The following is a 19,208-nucleotide window of genomic DNA, read 5'->3' as shown; positions in this document are numbered from 1 at the left end:
AGTCTGATGCTGGGAGGGATTGGGGGCAGGAGGAGAAGGGGACGACAGAGGATGAGATGGCTGGATGGCATCACCGACTCAATGGACGTGAGTCTGAGTGACCTCCGGGAGTTGGTGATGGACAGGGAGGCCTGGAGTGCTGTGATTCATGGGGTTGCAAAGAGTCAGACACGACTGAGCGACTGAACTGAACTGAACTGAATAGCAGACAACATATTTCCCATTCAGTTCAGTTCAGTCACTCAGTCGTGTCCGACTGTTTGCAACCCCAAGAATCGCATCACGCCAGGCCTCCCTGTGCATCACCAACTTCCGGAGTTCACTCAGACTCACGTCCATTGAGTCGGTGATGCCATCCAGCCATCTCATCCTCTGTCGTCCCCTTCTCCTCCTGCCCCCAATCCCTCCCAGCATCAGTCTTTTCCAATGAGTCAACTCTTCGCATGAGGTGGCCAAAGTACTGGAGCTTCAGCTTTAGCATCATTCCTTCCAAAGAAATCCCAGGGCTGATCTCCTTCAGAACGGACTGGTTGGATCTCCTTGCAGTCCAAGGGACTCTCAAGAGTCTTCTCCAACACCACAGTTCAAAAGCATCAATTCTTCGGCACTCAGCTTTCTTCACTGTCCAACTTTCACATCCATACATGACCACTGGAAAAACCATAGCCTTGACTAGACGGACCTTTGTTGGCAAAGTAATGTCTCTGCTTTTCAATATGCTATCTAGGTTGGTCATAACTTTCCTTCCAAGGAGTAAGCGTCTTTTAATTTCATGGCTGCAGTCACCCTCTGCAGTGATTTTGGAGCCCCAAAAATAAAGTCTGACACTGTTTCCATTGTTTCCCCATCTATTTCCTATGAAGTGGTGGGACCAGATGCCATGATCTTCGTTTTCTGAATGTTGAGTTTGAAGGCAACTTTTTCACTCTCCTCTTTCACTTTCATCAAGAGGCTTGTTAGTTCCTCTTCACTTTCTGCCATAAGGGTGGTGTCATCTGCATATCTGAGGTTATTCATATTTCTCCCAGCAATCTTGATTCCAGCTTGTGTTTCTTCCAGTCCAGCGTTTCTCATGATGTACTCTGCATATAAGTTAAATAAGCAGGGTGACAATATACAGCCTTGACGTACTCCTTTTCCTATTTGGAACCAGTCTGTTGTTCCATGTCCAGTTCTTTCTAACTGTTGCTTCCTGACCTGCATACAGATTTCTCAAGAGGCAGGTCAGGTGGTCTGGTATTCCTATCTCTTTCAGAATTTTCCACAGTTTATTGTGATCCACACAGTCAAAGGCTTTGGCATAGTCAATAAAGCAGAAATAGATGTTTTTCTGGAACTCTGTTGCTTTTATGATGATCCAGCAGATGTTGGCAATTTGATCTCTGGTTCCTCTGCCTTTTCTAAAACCAGCTTGAACATCTGGAAGTTCACGGTTCATGTATTGCTGAAGCCTGGCTTGGAGAATTTTGAGCATTACTTTACTGGCGTGTGAAAGGAATCCAAAATTGTTCCTTAAGATAGAAATATAAATTTACATGAATAAAATAGACTTTTTTTTGCCTTTAAGTATTAAGGGGTTATTGCGTACCTGAACCATTGATTTTAAAAGATACCAGGATAAGTACCACTCAAAGAGAAAAAAAAAAACCTTCAATTAAACTATTACCTGATGCTTTCTTATGACTTGGAATTTTTATGTTCTACTTTTTGAAATTGCTCATGTAGGCTTTCTTTAAATTTATTGAAGTATAGTTGATTTACAATGTTGTGTTAATTTCTGCTGTACAGCATCTTGTAGGCTTACTGAGACATGGACGTGACCACACTGTGAAGAGTTATGACCAAGTTCATCCACATAGAAGCAGTGGTAACTCTTATAGCTTCCATCTGGCTGTCAGCAGTTGTAGGATCCCATCAGTTTTAAGACAGCCTGATTTCAGAGATGTTAAAATGTGAAAGGACGTGTGCGTTAGAGTTGATTAAGTAGGACACATCAAATTAGTTATCTTCCAAGTGGGTTTAAAAGGAAAGAAGGTTCTTGAGATATAAATATGATTCATATTGTACTACACTACAAGAGTGTTCAAACACCTTGAATTAGGACTTGACCACTGCCCAGGGGAAGCATGGAAGGCTTTCCAGTCGGGGCACAGGAATGTCCTTGGAGAAGAAGGCAGACATGAAAAAAAGAGGGTAAACCCCAGATATGAGGGGAAATAGTTCAAATATGATAAACTGGGTTAAATGCCCACCTGTGGTCCTGGATTCCCTGGAGAAGGGAAAGGCTACCCACTGCAGTATTCTAGCCTGGAGAATTCCATGGACTGTATATAGTCCATGGGGTTACAAGAGTCAGACATGACTGAGTGACTTTCACTCATTCACTCATGGTCCTAAGGCCTTATCATTTTGGGGTTTCAAGACACAATCCCTAGGTCTTCACAATACATACCAGCACCACAGTGCCACCATCAGCTGAGGAAGGGGCAGCAGCAACCCTGTCTTACTAGGTGCCAGTATGTATTTGGTGAGTGAGTGAGTGAATGAAGGTGTGAGTGCATGGCTTAGGGTGGTGTGTAGCAAAAGTAATAGCTGTTCTCTTTCCCTTGTCGCCCCAGAGAAACTCGAGAGTGAGAAGCTGAACGTCGCTGAGGTCACCCAGTCAGAGATCGCCCAGAAGCAAAAGCTGCAGACTGTCCTGGAGAAGATCAACGAAACCCTGAAACTTCCTCCTCGGAGCATCAAGTGGAATGTAGACAGTGAGTTTTGTGAAGGGAAATGGGATTGGTACAGGACACCTGTGGGGTTTCCCCAGAAGGTTGCATCATAAGCTGGGTGAGTGCAAACCCATATATCTCTGAGCGAGATCTGCCTTTTCTTAGAATGCAAGCTCATCACCCTCATCCAAAGGAATCTGAGGAAGACCACAAAATGTCAAAATCTAGTGTGCTTTTTCTGTAAAAGACATTCTGTAGGAACCTCATGTAGATTGTTGGGAAGGAAACTCCTGCTCGTTGAGCTACGTCTGAGTCCCAGCACAACCTTCTGAGAAAACTGTCTCCAGCTTGTCAAAGCTCTGGAAAGCGGAGATCCCTAGTTTGAGCAGCTGAGAAGTGGGGAGCAGGGACTTGGCTCTATTCCAACGCCCACCCTCTTCCTCTCACCCCCTTACTGTCCAGAGGGAGCAAAGATATGGTTGAGAGCATAGGTACTGGAATAAGATTTTAAAATTCAGGTTTTCATGCAAGTGTAGCTCAAGGATCTCAGAGAGTATAAATGGTTCATTCTCTTGCTGCCTCAAGGGCCTGGCTGTCTAATATGGACCTAATTGAGTCCATATCAGTCAACATGAGATCAATAGATTTGAGCGAATCCAGTAGCAACAACATGTTTTCCTATCGGGAGCCCAACATTGTTTTGTTCTTTGTGATAGAATAAAAATATACATTTAGATGAATAAAATGACTTAGACTGTAGGTTTTGCCTTTTAAGTATTAAGAGATTGAGTATTATATCTTATTGTATCTGATGTAGACAACTTAAAATTTTTTTTTGGCTGCACTGGGCCTTTGTTGCTGCACACGAGCCGTCTCTACATGCGGTGTGTGGGCTTCTCATTGCGGTGGCCTCTCCTGTTGCAGAGCACAGGCTCTGGGCACCGGGCTTCAGTAGTTCTGGTGCGTGGGCTCTAGAGTGCAGCCTTAGTAGTCGTGGTACACGGACTTAGTTGCTCCACAGTATGTGGAATCCTCCCAGACCAACGATGAAACCCACGTCCCTTGCATTGCAGCCTGATTCTTAATTGCTGGACAACCAGGGAAGTCCTGATGTATACTCCTTAAAATGGATGCCTCCTCCCCACCTCACCCCACCCCAAAAAACCACCTTTTAGACCTGAGAAAGTAAGGTCTCTGACCTCTCCAAGTCAGAGACATAGTAGCTGCCACTGGCGATCTCTTCAGCAGGTTCCTAATATCCGACATTGGAAAAAGATGCCAAGTACCTCCTTCAGCATAATTGCACCTTTGCTTACAGGCATGATAAGCCGCCTGGAGCAGCACACAGCACGGGGAACAAGGCGTCCTCTGCCGAGCAGAGCAGACACCTGAGGGCGGGAGGGGGCAGGCCGTGGCTCTGAGCCCCAGAGGCTGCCCCAGGCCCCAGGAATGCTAATCATGTTCAGCGGGGGAGAGAAAGGGAGCTGATCACTAGTTTGGGTAATGTATGTGCATTCTGGAAATCCATAATAGTAATAAGCATTAAAGTCCTCCGATGGTGACCTCTGGTCAGTTTTGTTTGATCCTATTTCCTAGTCCTTTGAATATGGACCATCTCTATATACCTCTCCAAAACAAAACACCTTTTACCTCTTTTTTTTTTTAATTGAAGTATAGTTGATTTGTTAGTTGCTCAGTCTCCTCCGACTCTTGCGACCCCATGGACTGTAGCCCACCAGACTTCTCTGTCCATGGAATTCTCCAGGCCAGAATACTAGGGGGAGTTGCCATTCCCTTCTCCAGGAGATCGTCTCAACCCAGGGATCGAACCCAGGTCTCCTGCATTGCAGGCAATTTCTTTACCATCTGAGCCACCAGGGAAGGAATGAAATACTGGGGAAACCCTCTGGAGCTCTCTTTTCCTTTTTTTTATTGAAACATAATTGGTTTACAGTGTTGTGTTAATCTCTGCTGTACAGCAAAGTGATTCAGTTATACATATATATATATATATATACACACACACCCATTCTTCTAAAAATTATTTTTCACTATGATTTATCACAGGATATTGACTATAGTTCCCTGTGCTACTGTAGTGGGACCTTGTTTCAAAACTCCTTTTTGTGTATCATGGAATCCAACTCGGAAAATAGGAAAGATGGAATTGTTTTGTTTCATTTGTTTTTAGGCAACAGAAATTTATTTGCTCCCAGTTTTGGAGGCCACAAGTTTGAGACCAAGGGGTGGGTATCTTGGTTCTTTCTGAGAGCTGCAAGGGGAGGATCTGTTACAGGCCTCTCTCCTGAGCTCACAAAGGGCTGATTTCTTGCTATATTTCTTCACATCATCTTCCTTCTATGCATATCTCTGTGTCCAAATTTTCTCTTTTGATAAGGACACTTGTCATGTTGGATTAGGGACTCCCCCTACTCCAGCATGACCTCATCTTAACTAATCACATCTGCATTGATTTTACAAATAAGGTCACATTCAGGGGGACTGGAGGCTAAGACTCCAGTGGGTTTTCATTTCCTTCTCCAGGATGAATTGGAGGCTGAAGTGAGCAAATCAACCCTTAACATCTGGCCAGCCGCCCACCTACCTCTCTGTCCGCAAATGTATTTGATGCTGTCTCAGCCTCTCTCCTTGTCATCCATACACTGGCCTCATTTAAATAGGGCACAATATTCCCACCTTTCTAGAACCCTTTCTGGAAGACATTTCCTTGATCTGAAACATTCCTCATTTCATCTTCCCCATCCCCAAACCATTTTGCCTGGTTTAAGATTGGAATTTTTTAAAGCCACATCAGAACCCTTGTCTTCAGTGGCTTTGAATGATTTGTTTTGGGTTCGCATTCACTTTCATTTCTTATAGGGAAATGTCTACAAGTAAAATAATCACATCTATTACCACTCTCATCTAGCTGTTTTCATTTTTTTGTCATTACTATCCACATCAATGCATAGTTTTTCATATTTTTACTTGATGAAGGCATGTACAAACTCATTTTGTTATCCTCTCTTAATATTACATCATACATATCTTCTATATTCGCATGTGGTCTTTGTAGTCATAATTTTTGATAGCTGCTCTGTTTCCTGGGCTGGGTATCCCATAGTTAACTTAAACCCTATGTTGACATTGATCTTTTTTAGAATGTTTTCCAGCTTATTGCTAATATCAGATAGTGCCGAGTTAAATGTTAGGTTGTGACTCTTTGCTTCTCTTGAATTATTCTCATCAGATAGCTTTCCAGAACTGAGAGGAATTACTAGGTCAGAGGGAATAATTATCTCAGGGACCAGCTCCCTGTGATGCCTTGGGGCTTCAGGCTGCAGTGGTTTCTGTGATAAGGAATGTGGCGGGCATGACTCCCAGGGCAGGCTCTAACCCCTCCTCTCTCGGTTATCTTCCCTGGCTCTTTCTGAGGACATTGTGTCATCTTTCCACTCAGGATCAAGATGGCAGGGACAGCACTGAGTTTTCAAGGTCCTTGATCCAGGGTTTTAGGGGATTCTTCCTTTTCTTTTCTTTTTTATTCATAGTAATAATTTTTATTTTTGAAAATTTAGAAAATACAGTTAAAAGATGCTTAAATAACATCTAACATATTTAATATATTTATTGTGCTGTATGCCTTGTACTTATCTAAACACTTTACATATTTTGAGCCTTGCAATCATTATTCAACCATCTGAGGTAAAGATTCTACAGTCCCCATTTTACAGATGGGAAAGTTAAGGCATAGAGAGGTTAACAAACAATAAATGTAAGCTTCCCAAGGGCAAGGATTTTTGTCCCTTTACTGTTGTATCCCTAAAGCCTGGAAAAATGATTGGCAATACTAAGAACAGTACTATTTGCTAAAGAAGTGTCATTGTTCAAGGTCACACGGTGGGTGAGTGGTGGAGCCAGGAATGAGACCCCAAGAGTCTGGCTGCAGAGCCTGTGTACTGAGCCCACACATACTGCCCCCGAGAGCTGTCCATCAGATCCAAGCACTGTCAGCCTTGTGATGTTCCTTTGGGGGGTGTGGGTGTGTGTGTTTGTAAGAACTAAATACATCAATAAATGAATAAAATGTGTGCATATACTTTGCATATAAAGTATATTTTTATGAAGATGAGATAAACCTGTATATATGTTTAGAAAGTGTTTATCTTTACAGATCGTTATCCTTTTTTATGTCACTTTTTAAAATCTAATATATAGATTAGGTATATCATAATTTACTTAACTCATGCAGATTTTAAGATTTTTTTTCCATTTTCTCACTAATATCGGTACAGCCCGAGGAGTTCTGTCTGCTCATAGACATAATTACTTCTTAGGAATAAAAACTCAGCAGTGTTAGTTTAGAGCCAAAGGATATGTACATTTTAAGGTCCTAACACATACTGTCAAACTGCCTCCTCCCAAATTGCACCAATTTCTGTTTCCACCACAATTCATGTTTGGAGAACTATTTCTCACTCAGCAGCACCCTTGAAACAGTTTCCCAGCCCTGGAGCGACCCTCGTGGGGTCTGCAGGGCCCAGTTTATACAGTGGAGGCCTGGCTTCTCAGCCCTGCTGTCGTTCTGCACGTTTCCACCCTGACTTGAGCACAGGCGCACAGTGGCCCTGCATTCTGCCCGGCATCAGGGAGAAGACACCCAGGAGATGTGCTGAGAGATAAAGGGATGAGAGTGCCCAGATACACAGAGGTTGTCAGAAGCTTTCTTAATTGAAATGATAACATGTCTTTATTCTAAAGAAACATTTGAAGCAGGAAAAAAGAATCTTTCAGCTATAGCATTTTGTTTTTTTTTTTCACTTTCCAAGGCTTGGCAACAAGTACCTGTGTGTATGTGTGTATTTGTGTACATATGTGTATGTGTGTGTATTTATATACATGTATGTATGTGTGTATGTACAAATATACATGTATTTATAGGCATACATCCATAAATGTATATATTTACCTTATTTCTAGTTCTCTTTAATATTCTTAATATTTACATCTATCTACTTTGTCAATGATTTTCAATGCATGCAAACTATCTCATCTTGTGGATGTCCTATAATTTGTTAAAGCAGTGACTATTAAATCATGTTTGTCCCAACCTTGGGATTTGCAAGGAAAATCTCAGGCATCGCTGAGGAGAAGAGAAACAGCCCTGTAGTTAGGATAAAGGGGCCAGAGCAGTTGTGCTCCTTTTCATCAGTTTTGCCTGATGACTTTTGGAACAAAGGATTTCTCTGCTTGCTTTTTTTTTAAAAATTGAAGTTAGACTGCTTGTCTAAACTGTCATCTTACATTTGGGTGTGCGTTTCCCAGATTTTTTAAAAATGATAATACATTAATGATAATTACCCATGATGTTTTATCACAGCATACTGAATGTAGTTACCTGTGCTGTGCAGTAAGGCCTTGTTTATCCACTGTGTGTAATACCTTGCATCTGCTGACCCTAACCTCCCAGCCCATCCCTTCCTCACCCACCCTCCTCCTTGGCAGCCAGACGTCTGTTCTCTGTGTCTGCGAATCTGTTTTGTAGATAAGTTCATTTGTGTCATATTTTAAATTCCACATAGAAGTGATATCGTGTGATATTTTGTCTTTCTCCATCAGGCTTACTTCCCTTAGTATGATCATTGCTAGCTCCATCCAAATGGCATTATTTCATTCTTTTTAATGGCTGCTGCTCCTGCTGCTGCTAGGTCGCTTCAGTCATGTCCGACTCTGTGTGACCCCATAGATGGCAGCCCACCAGGCTCCTCCATCCATGGGATTTTCCAGGCAAGAGTACTGGAGTGGGGTGCCATCTCCTTCTCCATTTAATGGCTGAGTAGTATTCTATTCTGTAAATATGCCATATCTTTTTCCCCCCAAACTTTAAACTTAATTTTGTATTGGGGTATAGACGATTAACAATGTTTACTATCGGGTGAACAGCGAAGGGACTCAGCCATACATAGACATGTATCCATTCTCCCAGACCTCCTCATATGCAGCCTGGCACATAACACTGAGTCGAGTTACAAGTTCTATACAACAGGTACTTGTTGGTTGTCCATTTTGAATATAGCAGTGTGTCCATGACCTTCCCAGACTTCCTAACTGTCCCTTCCCTCTGGCAACCATAAGTTCATTTTCTAAGTCTGTGAGTCTCATTCTGTTTTGTAAGTTTATTTGTATCATTTCTTTTTAGATTCCACATTTAAAGGATGTCATATGATATTTCTCCTTCCCTGACTTACTTCACTCAGTATGATACTCTCTAGGTCTATCCATGTTGTTGCAAATGGCATTGTTTCATTCTTTTTAATGGCTGAGTAATATTCCATTTATATATTACCACTTCTTTATCCATACCTCTGTTGATTACACCACATCTTCTTTATCTATTCATCTTTCAATGGACATTTAGGTTGTTTCCATGTCTTGGCTATTGTAAATAGTGTTGCTATGAACGTAAGGGTGCAGGTATCTTTTTGAATTATGATTTTGTCCAGATATATGCCCAGGAATGGGATTGCTGGTTCATATGCTAACTCTTATTTTTTGAGGAACTTCTGCACTGTTTTCCATGGTAGCTACACCAATTTACATTTCCACCAACAGGATAGGAGGATTCTCTTTCTCCGTGCCCTCTCCAGTATTTATTATTTAACATCCTTTTTACATAGCATGTATGTGATGTGAGAGAGAGAGAAAAAGAGAGAAACTATGTAATTTTCTCTCTTGAAAGTATACGCAGAAAGAGCACTCATTGAAAGAGTCTGACATCTGTATGGTGCCTGCAACACAGCTCTGCTTTGCTTACCAAGACAGTCAAGGCAGCAGACAGCATCACCAGAGTGTGAGAACAAGATTTCTGACCACAGCTTTTCCAGCATTATGAAAAAAGGAAGTGGTAGCAAATGTCCTTACGAGCCTCAATGACAGGACTGATGTGGTCAGTTCTGACTGGAAGAACAAACCCAGATTTTGCCTTGTCCATCATGTCAGTAGGTCAGTCCCATGCAAGGTGCCCTTTTTTGAAAGGGTGAGTGGGTCACACTGGGTGTTCCTTGTGGTGCTCGGGCTCTCTAGTTGCTGCATGGGCTCAGCTGCCTCATAGCACATGGGATCTTTGTTCCCCGATCAGGGATCGAACCCATGTCACTGCATTGGCAGATGAATTCTTTACCACTGGACCACGAGGGAAGCCCCCAGGTGCCTTTTTTAAGGCTATAAATGTTGGGAGATTCTTAGTTGACAAAACCAAAGGCCCCAAGCTGAAAACTCCTTCTGGAAGGCCATGAGTTAGGAGCAGTTCATCTGCTGTTTGGTGGTGGTATTGAGTTGCTGTTCATCAGAGTCAGTGGAAAACCTTCTTTGAAGCAGCAGTGATAACAGAAAACTCTAATAAGTTCCTAAGAATGGTCTGAATCATTTCATTTTCTTGGTGATTTCCCAAAGCTTCTGTTCGAGCAGATTTATTGATCCCAGGGCAGACAGAATGACACCCTAATAATGGGCCCAGTTCACACCCACTAACTACACAAAATAGACATTTCTTGTTCCTTCCTTAAATGCCCCTGTAATTAGACCCATAGGCTAGCAGGACTTGCTTTCCCTGTGAAGGTGGGTAAAGTATCCAGAGACTTTCTCCTTTCATGAAAGAAAGGGGAGAAAGTTGACATGGTTTAGTTGCCTGGATGCCAGGCACTTCCTCATAAGTGATAATAAAAAAAATCTCCCTGGAGAAGGGAATGGCAACCCACTCCAGTATCCTTGCCTGGAGAATCCCATGGACGGAGGAGCCTGGTAGGCTGCAGTCCATGGGGTCGCAAAGAGTCGGACATGACTGAGCGATTTTTTTACTTTTACTCTTTACTTAGTAACGATATAACATCCAGCTAAAGACTAGCAGGCAGGTAGTCTTTCTGCCCTCTTCTGATGTCTATGTCAGAAGCTTTCTCTATCTCCTTTATACTTTAATAAAATTTTATTACACACACACACACATACACACACACACATAAAACCCACCATTCCTAGGCATTGCTATGTGCTAGGAGCTTTGCCTATGTTATGTCTGGAAGTTCTTACCACCTGCATTTCTTCATAGGCATTGTTGTCCTCATGTGCGAGGTTGAGCAGGTTGAGCCTCAGGGGCCTTGAATGGCTTACCCAAGGCCGTGAGCTCAGTAAGGGAATGGTAGTTTGTCAGGTCAGAACGCAGGCTCCAGTTGGCTTGACCCTGTGTGCCCGTTACATCACACCCTTTTTTCCCTCTCGTCTCAGAAAGCTACACCTCAGTAGTTTCCCAGCCTTTTCTCGCATATACAGCTTACCATCCAGCACACAGCTCAGCTATAGAAGGCAGCTGGGGCTGAACATCCCCTCCCAGCTATGACCCAAAGGGCAGTGCCTGCACTCAGCATGCATGGCATCAAGAGGGCAGCAAAGTCCTGGGGTGTCTCTCATGCCTTCCTCTGGGGTCTTAAAGCCCTGGACGAAGGAAGGCACCCGGTGTCCTGACTCCGTGTTCACTGATTGAGGGCCTGCTTTGTGTAGAGCCTTGGAACAAGAGTAGGGGTGATAACCCAGAGAGTTCCCCGTCAGATGGGAAGGGAGGGGGAAACAGCAGACATGCTTACGGTCATCAGCAGAGAGTGAAGAAGGTGGCGGTGGCGCCGCGCTGATCAGCACTCAGGGTCCAGCTGTTGTCAGGATCCCAGTCAGAGTGGAGAAGCACTGCGCTGCAATCCAGGAGTAACACCATCTACGAAGTGAATCCACGGGATCTGGCTGAGAACCGAGGGGCCCCAGGGTGAGGCCTACAATAAGGGTGTCCCCTGACCCTTAGGGGTGGGATAAAAGGGGCATTGATTGTGGATCAGAGTGAATCAGGATGCTGGGTGAGGGGTCACTGAACCCAGATCTCTTTTCCATTTTGTGTACAAGCATTTAATTCTGCATGTAGCTGAAGATGAGGTTTGATGGCCATGAACGGCCTCACAAGACCAGGACACAGACTGCATTAGCCCCATGTGGTACTGCTTTGTTTTGAATATCTGTTTATATCTGCCTAGAACCTGAAAGAAGATTCTCTGATTTATAAATTATCTTTTATTTCAGCCGTCCATGCCAAGAGCCTGGTAGCCATCTTGCATCTGCTAGTTGCTCTGTCCCAGTATTTCCGGGCACCAATCCGACTCCCAGACCATGTTTCCATCCAAGTGGTTGTGGTCCAGGTAAGTCAGAAACCCCTACAAACATCAGTGCCCTTAAAGGGGTGCAGGGGCTGAGCTCTGGGGTGAGCTCGGGCACACTGGGAAGCTTGCTAGGAGGACCGAATGAATGCTGAGTGTGCCTGGGTGTGCTGTGTGTTGGGAGGCATGTCAGTGAGCTTTCTGATGCATGTGGGCTCATCTCCGATAAATGTACAAAGGGTGGAACAGCGTGTGCTTGTGTCCGGGACAGCCTTATGTGGGGCGTGTGCCTGGGGTTTACATGCTTTCGTGAGGAAGGTGCCTGGGTGTTATATATTTGAGGGTGGGTGCTGTATATATTCGGAGAAGGCAATGGCACCCCACTCCAGTACTCTTGCCTGGAAAATCCCATGGATGGAGGAGCCTGGTAGGCTGCAGTCCATGGGGTTGCTAGGAGTCAGACATGACTGAGCGACTTCCCTTTCACTTTTCACTTTCATGCATTGGAGAAGGAAATGGCAACCCACTCCAGTGTTCTTGCCTGGAGAATCCCAGGGACCGGGGAGCCTGGTGGGCTGCTGTCTCTGGGGTCGCACAGAATCGGACACGACTGAAGCGACTTAGCAGCAGCAGCTGTATATACTTGTGAGGTCTGTGTAGTAGGATTAGGAGAACATATTCCTGTGTGTCTATGTATATGTCCTACAAGCCATGGAGAGTCATTTTTTGGTTAAACAACCAATGCACAGTTATTGAGAAGAGGCAGGTATCTGTGCATGTGAGGGCACGTGTGCGTGTGTACACATGTGTGTTTGAGAGAGACTCTGACAGGCCGTGCCCGTGTTGAGGGCACTGCCACTTTTCACCTGCCCAGAGAAGCACAGCTGGGGTATCAAGTCATCTTGTGCAGATTATTATGTGGAATTTCCATTCACACATGGCTCTGTCCTTTCCACAATGAGGGGATGCTCTCTCCCCATGACTATCTCATTCTGCTCCTAACCCCATTAGATACTCAAATTCAATTTTATTTTCCAACTTTATGCTGTTGAGCAAAAGGTCGTCATTTTGTTGGCTTCTGTTCTTTTCCAAATAAACATGCTGCAAGGGAGAACATCCCTAATGAACAACTCCCTGGTTATTCAAGGTTATCCAGGGTTCTGTCTGGCAGCTCTGCCATCCCTTGGTGAAGAAGAGCCTGGAGGGCCAGTAGGATTTGCTTGAGAAGCCAGGCCAGGCCAGCTTCCTGGACAAAAGGTCTTTGGGCCAGGCTTTCAGGGATCAGAAGTGAACCGGAGGAAAGGTGGACATGGGGGTGCCAGTCTGCTGTGCCCTAATGAAAAAGTATTTTTTCCAATGCCCTCTGGGTACTAAACTTGCCAAACATTAAGGGGATATAATAGGAATATGACACCTTGGCCCTGCTTGCCCAGAGACAGGACTACCTAAGCAGCAGAGAGGGCTATCAGCGGCCCCTTGTCAATGCAAACGTGTGTGGTTCAGACAGAGTGCAGCTGACTGAAAGGGACTAATTGGCCTCACTTATTGGGCTCTCAACTGTGTCAAGCATGGCATGAAGGATTTTATGGATATGCGGCCAGCCCAGAGCCTCCTGGTATATGCATCTTCCTAGTGAATCCAGGCCATCTCTATTGTGTCATTTTTTTTTTTTTTTTACCAATCAATAAAGTGTGAATCCATTTCATTATATTTTTTAAAACTGATTCAGGATTTGTGAGGATGGGGGGTGAAACAGTGGTCACTGCAGGCCCATGTCTCATGCCTTATTTTGAGCTCAGTTATAGGCCATCAGAAGCCTGTTGCTGGTTTAATTTCTCCTGCAGGCAGTTTCGTTAGCATGAGGGAGAAAGGAGGACGTGTTACATAAAATGGCATCAAGGCATGTCAGGTTTTATGGGGTGTTTTGCTTTATCAAGTTAAACAGGCACAGAAACATGACTCAAATGGCTGTAAGATGCTGACTGAACTAGAGGGTTAGTTCTTTAGGGAACAAATAGTGGATCGAAGTGAATCAGGATGCTATGAGGGGCACTGAACCCAGAATTCTTTTCCATTCTATGTACAAGCATTTATTAATTCTGTCTGTTGTTGGAGATGAGGTTTGATGTCTGTGAATGGCCTTATTAGTCCTATGTGAAAATTTTTACATATGTTGAAGCTGAATTTGGAGAAAGTCCTGGTTTATCCTCACTGGATCTTTTTTAAATGGTATTTTACATTTTTTTTCTTCCTTTTTTGCTTTGATAGTTCATTCTTCTTAATCTAATCCAGATACAGGCATGGCCTTTATCCAGCTCTACCTTTCCTTCTGTAAAAGGATTTTGTAAGGATGCTAGTTTCTGTGGCTGTTGGGAATGCCGAGAAAAGCTTGTGAAAGTTGGGCAGGAGGGTCAGAAGGTGGGCTTTAGCTAAGAGAATAAAGCTTGGAGGCTCCTTCTTGACATACCTTGGCCTTTGTGGAAGATGGATTTGCTCTGACAACCTCTTGCTATGCCTAGACTATCTTCCAAGTGTCTGGTAACTGATTGAGTAGGGACCTGATGAATGCATCTCTTTCCTCACCTTCATCAGGTCTCCCTGAACCCCAGCACTGCTTCATCAGCTCACATGCCCACATAAACCAGTACTCAACTGACTAACAGTAGGGACTTCTCTTGGCCCACTAGCTAAGATTCTGCGCTCCCAAAGCAGGGGACCCAGGTTTGATCCCAGATCAGGGATCAAACTAGATCCTGCATGCTGCAACTAAAACCAGGTGTAGCCAAATAAATTAATTTTTAAAAAATTAACTAACAGCAGCCTCTGTCTCTCCGAACAGCATTCTGATCGTCCCTGTGCTCCCCTGACTCTGCCTTTTTTGCTGGGGCCATTCCTCCTACTAGAGTGGTCTCTCATCTGTGTCCAGCCCAATCCTAGGCTGGCCCTGCCAGCTGAAAGCACTTGCTCTGGTCCTGCTCTCAGCACTTCCTCTCTGCAGGGGGCGACCATGTAATTGCTTATCCACCACACGTTTGAGAGGGAAAGAAGATCCTACTCTAATAATTGAGCTGGGTCCTAAGGCATAAACCAGGGGCTTGTTTGAGGAAAACCTTCTTGCTTACCTGTTCATCTACCCCATTTTATTCTTAAGTTCCTCAAGGTCTGAAACTGTCATAAGTCCAAGAGAGGGGCTTGTACAGAGAAGGTACTGATTAATGAAATGGAGAAGAAAGAGGATGAGTTGATGGGAGGGGGTAGACAGATGATGGGCAGATGGATGAGTGGATGGACTTACAAAGTGCTTACCCTTTTCTCAGAGCATAAGCTAGTTACCTAAGGACTGTACTACTTACTTAAAAGCTCCCCTAGTTAAACACTTTTTAAAAACTCTCCTTCTGATTTCTCCAAGTTGGCCTCAGTTCCTCCCCCCCTCCCCCCCGCCCCCCAGTTAAATGTGTTTCTCGGCTTCCCACTGTGGCCCCAGTCGGAGGGCAGACACACCCTGGCCTTCATTTCCATTTGGTTTACTGTGGATTTCTCCAGGAGGCAGTGTGCTTCCAGCAGAAGGTCTTCCAATAAAGAAAGAAAAGAGTCACCATCCAAGAAACAGCCGTCTTGTTTGGAATAAACACTAATTGCACTTAAGTATGAATGGTACAGTCCAGTCCCAGGAAACCAGGGGCCTTGTTTCACTTCTAGCGGTATCTCATCGCTGGATTCATTTCTTAAATGCCAGTAACTTTCTCAGTATCAGGAATGTTAATCAGTTTTTTGTATTTTTCTAAAGCATATTTTTCTCTCCTCCTCCCCAACCCTCTCCCCACCCCACCCCCGTTTTCAGAAACGAGAAGGAATCCTCCAGTCTCGGCAAATCCAAGAGGAAATAACTGGTAACACAGAGTATGTCAACACCATTGTTGCCAGCGATTCTGTAATGGAACACAGATGTTTCTCCGAAATTCATCCATTTGCTGATATTTAGTTTTCATTTATTGGGATTGCAAGAGGGATTAGACTTCAGCCAATGATTATAGTTTAGCCTTTTCTGTGCATTCAAAACATGCCTCTCAATGCTTAAGGTACAAACTTGGGTGGGGAAGTGGGGAGAGGGAATTAGCCGTGATTGAAAAATTCTAATTTTGTGGCACTCCAGGAAAAAGTGTGCCCAAAAAAGCCAACCAGCATGAAATCGTCATGCCATAAACATGGGATTGAATTTAAATTGTTAACCTTCAAAAGGACGTTTTTCTTCCTTTTCTGAATCTGATTTATATGGTCACGTGCCATGACCCAGAAAGTCCCTCTCTACCTTACAGTGGTGGATTTTTTTTTTTTTTTAATTTACACTCACAGAAACAGGAATATCCGAATATGTAAGAGGTTTGTCATAAGAAAGATAAGTTTTGTTCTCAAGCACAAAGAGTGGGATGGTGTGTGGGGGTCTGAGATCGGTGGGCAGGCCTGAGCCCTGGCCACACACAAAACCAGGCAAAATTTATTTGTATCTTCTCCTGCTCCTCCAACTTTCCTCTATAATCCTTCGAACAAGAAGAGCCAGTGGAAAGGGCAGCGGCACATGAAGCAATGATTACACCCCCTAAAACCTCACCACCCAAGGATGGAGGAGAAAGCTATCCTTGGTTTACTTGACTTGAACACTGAGTTCATTATTCTTCCTAGTACACTACCTGCAAGCCATTGCTTAATAGGTGATAGATATACAGTTAGAATAAACATAATAAGAATTGAGAAAAAAGATGTATTTAGCATTTAGTATATACTAGAAATTATACTGAAATATTTGTATATATTAAATCATGTGATGCTCAGAACATCTGATTCAGTTGTTTACCATGTTATCTTCATTTTAAGGGTAAGCAACCTGGAGCCCAGAGAGGTTTGGTAACTTGCCCAAGGTCACACAGCAAGCAAACGGCTCTGTAAGACTTAAACCGAAGTGGTCTGTCCCTAATTCTCGTGCTCTTACTACTTTGCTGCATCACTGCTACAAGTATGGTTCCAACTCCTGCCCTCTTTGAGAAAACCTATGCTAGGTCAACGGCAGGTGTGCCTTGGTGGAACGGGAGAGAGCCAATCCTACCTTCCCAAGCCAATGCCTTCAGCAAACTGGGCAGTGAAAAGCCATATTGAGATGGTCCCTGAGCCCTGCTCCTAAAACATGGTTGGGGGTCCTGAATTTCTGAGTCCAGTATTCTTTCTCAACTGTAAGCAATAGTATGAGTTTATTTAAAGCAAGAAATAAAGTTAAAGCAAGTCCTTTAAGCATCACTTATACCAGGCTTTGTGTGAACACCAGTATATCTGTAAAGCAAAGGGGAAAAAGAAGTGGTAATGTGGTAAAGACCACCCATAGTTGGAGACTCAGTGCAGAATAAGATGCCAAGGAAGGAAGCTTTGGGGGATCTGCAGCCAAAGGTGAGGAGAGAAGAGTCACACTGTTTTTCCTCTTCTTCCCGCAGGGCTCTTTCTGGAAGGCATGGTGAGTTGCATAAGATTGTCCTCTGGTGCTGGTGACTGCCAGTGGTGTCTAGTTAATTCTACAGCAGCTGGAAGAACAGGCACTCAGCTTGCTTCCTGCCTGTTTGTCTGTGCCAGCCTGGTGACAGGGCTGGCTGGTGGGGAGGGAGGGTCAGCCGCTGGTGGGAAGAGAAGGAACCACGGCTGCAGTCCTCCTGCAGGTCACTAGACCGTCGACACTGCTGGGCTTCTGCGTGGGTCCTGCGTGGGCAGTGTTGCTCTGCGAATATTGTGGAAGTAGAGCAAGTGATGCGCACAGCACAGTCCCCTCTCCCTACTCTGTCCAGCCCTTCTCGAAGCTGCCTCTTTCCTCATCACACCTCCTACCTCTCCCATTTCCCAGAACCTTGGGTTTATTTCTAAGGTCTCTGAATATCCAAGATCACAATTCCCGTTCTCAGATTTAATCATCAAGAGTGGGTGCAAGAGTGGGAGAGGCAGCGCAGGACCACGAGCCTCCCAGGCCTGGGCTCCTCTCGGAGACTCCCCATTCTCAGTGGCAGATCCGTCTCCACTCTTTCTTTCTACTATTTATTTTTTATTTGTTTATTTGGCTGCATCGGGTCTTAATTGCAGCATGCAGGATCATTTAGTTGCAGCATGTGGGATCTAGTTCCCTGTTCAGGGATTGAACCCAGGCCCCTTGCATTGGGACTAGAATCTTAGCCACTAGACCACCAGGGAAGTACCTCCTTCCACTATTTCACCCCTCAGGTCAAAGGACCTAGGGGCTGTAACAAGGAAAATCCCTGCAGGGGGCATGGCTTCACTATTTTCTCTGATTCTATATTCACTGTGGATAATATTTTGAAATATTCTAATCATACTAATAATAAATCAGCAGATACTTCAGAGTTTAAGGACCATGTACTTTCTAGTCTTTCATCCTCATAACCCACCTAGGGGAGCTTCATGTCCAGTGCGCATTTTATAGAAGAGGAAGGCAAGGCTAAAAGGATTGGAGTGACCAGATCCCTCAGGAGGGGGAGCTCCTCTTCTGTGCTGCAGCTCTGTGGCTCCCAGTCTGCCTATCTGCCCTCTACCAGGAAGCCTGTCTGGGTTTTGAAAATTAGGGAGTGAAATGATTTGATATTTGCATGATATTCTGCTTCCAGAAAGCTTCAGAAACACTTTAGAACCATGACTAAATCATGGTATCGAGGAATACAAAACAGTGAAGAGAAATGGCCAGTTCCAAGCCAGACTGCCTGCTAGAGCCCCCCCAAACCCAGCCTAAAGAGAGTCGACACTCTTTAGAGGGTGGACACACGTGCTCACACACACACAGGGGGAGAGGCCCCCAAGATAAGAGTCCACCCCAAACCTCTGCCCAAGCCGTTTCCCAAGTTTCCAGCACAGTTTATCCCCCAGAGAATTCTCACCTGGAGGTGACCGCTGGTCTGTAGAAGCTGGTGCCTGGGCCTGGGGCGCCACTAGCTCTGGGCTCTATTTGCTTTCTCTTTTTTTCAGAACGTGATGCCTTTGACACCTTGTTTGACCACGCACCAGACAAGCTCAACGTGGTGAAAAAGGTGGGAAAGAGGTGCCTGAGAGGGAGGGCGGGAGGGAGGAAGGGGAGTGAGATGTCAAAAGACATCAGGAAAACCCACCCCCAGCAGCTTGCAAGCTTTCTGAAACTGGTGTCATGTCCAGATGACCACAAGCACAGGGCTTTCCTGCTTGATGTTTGTTTCACCTGTCTTGTTCTTGCTGGATGCCTTATCTAGTTTCTTTCTTCTCCCATTCAGATGACAGCATCTCT

The 19,208-nt window shown here is 44.5% G+C and overlaps 2 protein-coding genes across 7 annotated transcripts in view; one reads left to right on the top strand and one right to left on the bottom strand.

The window, feature by feature from the left end:
• Window positions 1–19,208, top strand: part of PARVA (parvin alpha) — a 181,290-nt gene that overhangs the window by 129,919 nt on the left and 32,163 nt on the right. For all 6 annotated transcript variants that reach the window (XM_055548607.1, XM_055548602.1, XM_055548606.1 and 3 more), the window contains 5 exons: window positions 2,619–2,759; window positions 11,835–11,950; window positions 15,750–15,808; window positions 17,389–17,408; window positions 18,917–18,978. In XM_055548607.1, coding sequence (XP_055404582.1) covers window positions 2,619–2,759; window positions 11,835–11,950; window positions 15,750–15,808; window positions 17,389–17,408; window positions 18,917–18,978 — 398 coding nt within the window. The remainder of the gene's footprint in view (window positions 1–2,618; window positions 2,760–11,834; window positions 11,951–15,749; window positions 15,809–17,388; window positions 17,409–18,916; window positions 18,979–19,208) is intronic.
• LOC129628937 (uncharacterized) overlaps window positions 17,530–19,208 on the bottom strand; it is a 46,534-nt gene continuing 44,855 nt past the window's right edge. Inside the window, exons 3-4 of the transcript XR_008703005.1 lie at window positions 18,829–18,993; window positions 17,530–17,666 (exon numbers count right to left, since the gene is read on the bottom strand). The gene's annotated coding sequence lies outside the window, so the exon portion shown is untranslated. The remainder of the gene's footprint in view (window positions 17,667–18,828; window positions 18,994–19,208) is intronic.

The sequence above is a fragment of the Bubalus kerabau genome, chromosome 15 (genome assembly GCF_029407905.1).
Source record: "Bubalus kerabau isolate K-KA32 ecotype Philippines breed swamp buffalo chromosome 15, PCC_UOA_SB_1v2, whole genome shotgun sequence".
NCBI lineage: Eukaryota > Metazoa > Chordata > Mammalia > Artiodactyla > Bovidae > Bubalus > Bubalus kerabau.
This window is presented reverse-complemented; position numbering and strand designations above follow the sequence as displayed.